The following is a 5831-nucleotide window of genomic DNA, read 5'->3' as shown; positions in this document are numbered from 1 at the left end:
AAGAGAGTTGCGATTTGCATGTTTTACATTCTTGCAACATGTATAGTTTTGATGATTTCAAATATTATTATTTTATGAGTAGTTATCTCCTAACACTTTTTGGAAGAGTTATTTTTGCTCGTGTGTACTAACATTTCAGGAAAATCAAACTCCAGACTACGAAGACTTCAAATCAAATTCAGCATGAGATACTTTGTGTATTTAAAGCTTGTATTTTTCTCTGAATTAAGTTTGAGAGGGAGTGATTGTAATTGAGTGAATAAACACACACACTTAAGGAGATCTTGAAAAATTTGTACTGATCGTACGGGACGAACATAGTTCATACGGGACAAACATAGTTCGTACGGGACGATCAGGTCAGTTATCTCCTCATAAGAGCAATGGAACGAACATGAATTGAAGAAAATTTTTCTAAGTCCTGATCGTCTAGGAAGAAGTGTATTCATCCCAGGACGAAATGTTCTATGGAAAATTTTAATTCAGGCGAAATTTATATTCATTCCAGGATGAGTTACTCACTAGAGTATTTTCGTCCAGGACGAAGTGTATTCATCCCAGGACAAAATCACCTCTGGAGAATTTTCGTTTAGACAAAATTTATAATTTTGTCAGGACGAGTTGTTCTCTGAAAAAATTTCGTCCAAACGAAGCCATATACATCCCAGGATGAAGTGAACTAACTCTGAAATTTAAGTGACGTTCAGTATTTTTTTGGAAACCGACCTATGGAATAATCATTCATACCGGACGAACCTAGTTCATACGGGAAGATGTGTGTGTACAAAGTCATTTCATACCCATATACATTAGGTTCATTTCCAACGCATTTAAGTAAAATCATCTAGGACGATCCATAATTGTACGGGAATACCCAATGCGTATTGACTTAAAAATTTGAAGTTTTTGGACAGTTTTTTGTGTCTTTCCTATAAATAGTACAATATAAATTATCACTTAATCTTTTGCTCACTGATCTTCGTGCCTACTGAAAGAAGAATCAAGGAGAGAGTGTGAGAGAGTGTTATAAGAAGGATTCTTACAACTGGAGTGTGAAGACTTCACTTGGTGTTCAAAGGTAAGAATCGTTACTTTTGATTTATATTTACTTCACTATTTTTTCTCTTCCTTCTAGATTTCTTACAAGAAGATCTGTTAAGGAGATCCAGTTCTCTACCAACACTTGGAGAGTGTGAACAACCGAAGGGTTCTCTGCCCACACTAGGAGAGCGTAAAAGGACGAAGGATTCTCTGCCCACACTAGGAAAGTGTGAAAGGATGAAGGGTTTTATGCCCACACTAGGAGAGTGTTAAAGGATGAATGGTTCTCTGTATACACCGGGAGAGTGTGAAAGAACGGATGGTTCTCTACTAACACTATAAAGAGTGTAAAAGGATGATGGTTCTCTGCCGCACCGTGTAGTGGTTGAAGAGAGTTTTGTAAAGGCTTCTCCTCCTTGCTGTGGGTGCAAAAGGAGAGTCACTAGTGGTATTAGTGCAATACTCAGAGGGTGCCTCCAGGGAGTGGATGTTGGTCAAGTTTGACCGAACCAATATAAATCTCGTATCTTTTATTTTTCTGTTGCCTTTTTTATTTTTCTGTTTTACTGTTTCAAAATTGTGGTTGAAAAACTTTTTCTATAAAATTCACTAAATTTAAATTCTCTATTTTAAAATTTAAAAGAGGGTAAAATTTTTAAATACCAATTCACCCCCCTCTTGGTTAGCCGCTGGGACATAAGCTTAGGTTTAACAACCTAATTCATAGTGAACAAGTTTCAACAACAATTTCTCAAGTAAACTAATCATATGCCTAATTAACAAGAAGAACAAGCTCAATAAACACATTAATAACTTTTCTAGCTTTTGTTAAGGCTTTATTTGGGATGTCTTTCTACCATCCCAAATGAAGCCTGAATTAAAAAAAGTTGTGCTTTTTTTACAATACAATTTTTTTTCAAGATATATAAGAAGTTAGCACAGGGTGAGAGTTTTTTTTTTAATTTCCTTGATAATTGGAGTAAATTATAAGGCAAATTCATCACTTGGGAAAACTATTGGTATTTACTAGTTAATGGGAGTAAATTATGATGAAGTCAACTTTGGTCTGTTGGTTAAAAGCTTTGACTACCGATCAAGACACTTGGGATTTGAAGCTTGCATGTGTGACTATATCTTGCGTGCATGACTATTCTCAAAGTTCATCACAAAAACATTGGATACAAAATATAGAAGAAATCATGAATCAACATAAGGAAATAGAGCTTCTTAATGTCCATAAGTGCACATTGAGCATGACAATAAGATTATAATGCAAGCAAAGAGAAACAAAAATAGGCAATGCTTCGTTGGGGATGTTTTATGACTTCTTAACAAGTGCTATGGCCTCTACAAGGATGGGTAGAGCAAGGTTTGCTCCTTTCTTTGTGGTGGTGATTACGTGACAAGCATTTATAAATATCAATACTTCTCTCAGTTTCTTTTCATCCTGTAATACAGACTTGTCATCAATAAGTCTGCTGAGTTGAGTAACTAAAAATGCATCAACAGCTCCACATGTATTCAACTTTGCTAACACTAAAGCAATCAACAACCCCTCGTAAATCCTTGGTGTAATGCTTACATTCCTTATTGCCAAAAGTAACAACCAGAACCTTCAGGCTTGGCCACCACAGCAACAAAGCCACCTCATCTTCTACCGAATCCGTATTTGTTAAAGTCAATCTTAACATCAATAACTTTAATGACACCATCCGAGTCCTAGATGCACAAAATTTGTTCCTTTGCCTCGGCTACAGATGGCCACAGTGGCAGTCGAAGGTTTGGGTCACAAGAGAGGTTAACTCCTACCTTGGCAACCTCCACAACCTTTAAATTAGCTTATCTACATTGATCTATAATCAAACTTACATATCCATAAAGGAAATCTTTTTCCCTATAGATGAGATCCAGATGCATCTCAGTTGGCTTAAGAAGCATATCAACAGTAGGGTTATGATAGAACATAAACTCGCACTTGCCATAAAAGTGTAAAGTAACAAAAGCTAGCATGGTGCCCTCTCCAACATCGAAAGTAACACCTTCTTTGGAGATGACATTCTCTCTAAGGATCGCAACGAGCATTTGGCCAAAGTCATCATCGTTGAGCTTCCATGTTAAAGCTGCACAGCCTGTGAGGTGAGAAACACTAATGGTGGCATCTTCCAATTCCTCTCTCAGAGCCTTTATGAACCCTATCACCTCTGCTAGCAATATGCTTGACACCATCAAGACAAAATTGATTATCATCTCCTTGAAACTCACAATGAGATGATCGTCTATGTTGCTACCAACAACCATCACCAAAAAGTGAGAGAGAGAGAGAGTGTGTGTGTGTGTGAGAGAGAGAGAGGATAGAGCTTTAATATATTTGATTTCATGTTTATTCTATTAATGACAACTTAGATAGCTCACCATGATGATGATGATAGTTAATAAGAAGTGTTAATTTTAAATGTCAAATAAATAAAAACTATATTAAAGAAACTTGAGTAATATTTCATGCTAAACATAATTGCATATTAATTAACTTCCAACACTTATATTTATGTTGAAATATATGACAACCTAAAGTTTTGCACAGTTTCTTCAATGAACTTGATATTATGAAACAAACCAGGAGTTTTGGTAAGGTTAGGCATTTGTAAATATTTGTGATTTTAAATTTAACAAATACTCTCTTAGTATTTCACTTGAGTAGAGTTTGAAAAACTTTCTTTTTTTATTAATTAAAATTTTATTAATAGGTGGAAGCTTCTGTTTATGTTTATGATTTCAACTAGACATATATAGAATTTTGGGTGCACATTTCTTCTAAATCTAATAAATTAAAATGATGTAATGACTTTAAAACTTCCATTGAAATAGTTAGTTTGATACTGAAAAATGTCATCTTGTTTCTTTCCGCATGATAGAGTTCACATACATTCTTTGTACATAAATTTAGTTGTAGCATTCCATTTTGTTTCTTTTTTTTATTTTGATAAGAGATGAGGAATGTTTCTGAGATGTTCCTGACAATTTTCCTTGTAATTCTTTTAACACCTTAGAAGGGTTGAATTTAGCCATATGTTTGTATTATGATCAAAACACTATCTTACAAGTGTTTTATTTGTGTGATGTATAACCTATTTATATTCTAATATAGATTTAACATAAGGTTATAATATGATCTTCATTTTAGGAGCAAAAGAAAATTTGAATCTCAATAACCTATCTTTTTCTTTTATCCAATTCTTTGTCTGGAGTAATTGAACTATGTGATTTGAATAAGAAGAATATCTTATCTTCAATCTTATGATCACTATATTGGTGCATACTATCATGCGCTATAACCTAATAAAAGAATTAAATAATGAACCTAATAATCTCATCCACAATACAGGTCATTCGTGAGCTTGCTAAATAATCCGATAATTGGTAAATAATAAACATAGTCTTCCAAAATTTTCATTTCAAAAGAATCAGTTACATATAAATAGTCTCATCTGTCATGTCTGGGTGATCTTGAGTATCTATACTCATATAGAATAAGCAACAAAACAAACATGCATATGAAATAAACAAAAATAAACACCCAGACATACTCAAAACTATCCCACTTAACTTACATATTAGTCTTATAGATCTCTTTTATGATGCATTTGAGACTCATTCGAAAGCAAACTAATGGTTGTAATGGGGTAGAACTGTAGTACTTAATCAGAGTGTTGCGATGCTAAAAAACTTGAGATTATGGTGTTGCAATGTCACTATTTAGCATTTTGGCTGAGTGCAACGTCAACGCACTCTGACACCCTACACCAAGGTGCTCCAAAAGTGACATTCTTTGATTTTGTTGAATTTCATACCGAACATTTGAGACTCATTCAAAACCAAACTTAATCATCTTCATGCACTAAAACACTTCCAAAGATATGTAAATGATTGAAAAACTCAAAAGTTCAAATCTTTACCTTTTTCAAATTGGGTCGGAACATGTAGAACAGAATGCTAATCCTGGAGGTGTCACAAATTGGGTCATTTAAACTTTGTGGTTAGTGCTAATCTAAAGTTTTATATGTATTACTTATTCACATATTTATGTGGTACATGAAATGATGACGTCCCGATACTCAACTTCCACTTATGCAACTCATAAATCTCCTATATCTATACATGACATATGGAGCTAAAAATAAAATAGAACCTCCCACATCTACATATAATAGATGGGGTCAGAAGTATAATAGAATCTATCACATCAAGAAGTTTTGGTAAGTCAAAGAATGTCATGTGCTTCAGTATAAAAACTCAATTAATATGAAAAATAGCATGATCATTACTTATCAAATAAACAAATAAATTGCTATATGCATCTTTTTTAGAAAATAATAATAAACTAATAAGATTCAAAATAAGAAGTTAAAGAGAAATTAGATAATTTTGGAAACCCCATCACTAGTTTCATGATTTAATAATATATACTTTATGTACCTTTTCTTATAAACCAATTTTGTCAACATATGCGAAACCCACCTTTCTTATGCAACTCCTAAAATGCAATATCTAATAAATTCAAGGCACATGCAATATCTAATAAATTCAAGGCACCATTAATCATGAACATTCCACCATGATCTTAGGGTTGGCAAATGCCCACTCTCAAAATTTTTTTTTTTTTAAATATTTATAGGGATTTTTTGGAATATTTTGAGTATTTTGGGTATTTTGCCCCCCCCCCCCCCCTAAAAAATATTTTTTTCTCTAATTTTATCAATCCTAGGCATTTTTGCCCATCCCGCACAATAAAA

At 33.6% G+C, this 5831-nt stretch overlaps 1 protein-coding gene across 1 annotated transcript; it reads right to left on the bottom strand.

Moving 5' to 3' along the window:
• Positions 1-2543: 2543 nt before the first annotated feature.
• On the bottom strand, positions 2544-3339 carry LOC110094134 (probable fructokinase-1). Its single transcript, XM_020819291.1, has 2 exons — positions 2911-3339; positions 2544-2792 (listed from the first exon to the last, which is right to left on the bottom strand). The coding sequence occupies exons 1-2, from the start codon at positions 3337-3339 to the stop codon at positions 2544-2546; spliced, it is 678 nt and encodes a 225-aa protein (XP_020674950.1).
• Between the last annotated feature and the right edge of the window lie 2492 nt (positions 3340-5831).

The sequence above is a fragment of the Dendrobium catenatum genome, unplaced genomic scaffold, assembly GCF_001605985.2.
Source record: "Dendrobium catenatum unplaced genomic scaffold, ASM160598v2 fragScaff_scaffold_763, whole genome shotgun sequence".
Taxonomy (NCBI): Eukaryota; Viridiplantae; Streptophyta; class Magnoliopsida; order Asparagales; family Orchidaceae; genus Dendrobium; species Dendrobium catenatum.
The sequence above is the reverse complement of the archived record's forward strand: the minus strand, read 5'-3'. Positions and strand labels throughout refer to the sequence as shown.

Bases quoted from the DNA above. Each gene is read 5' to 3' on its own strand.
- LOC110094134 (XM_020819291.1), bottom strand. From the start codon at position 3,339: ATGGTTGTTGGTAGCAACATAGACGATCATCTCATTGTGAGTTTCAAG. The intron at 2,793-2,910 runs GTAAGTTTGATT...GGCCATCTGTAG, and splicing joins AAGATTTCCTTTATGGATAT to CCGAGGCAAAGGAACAAATT.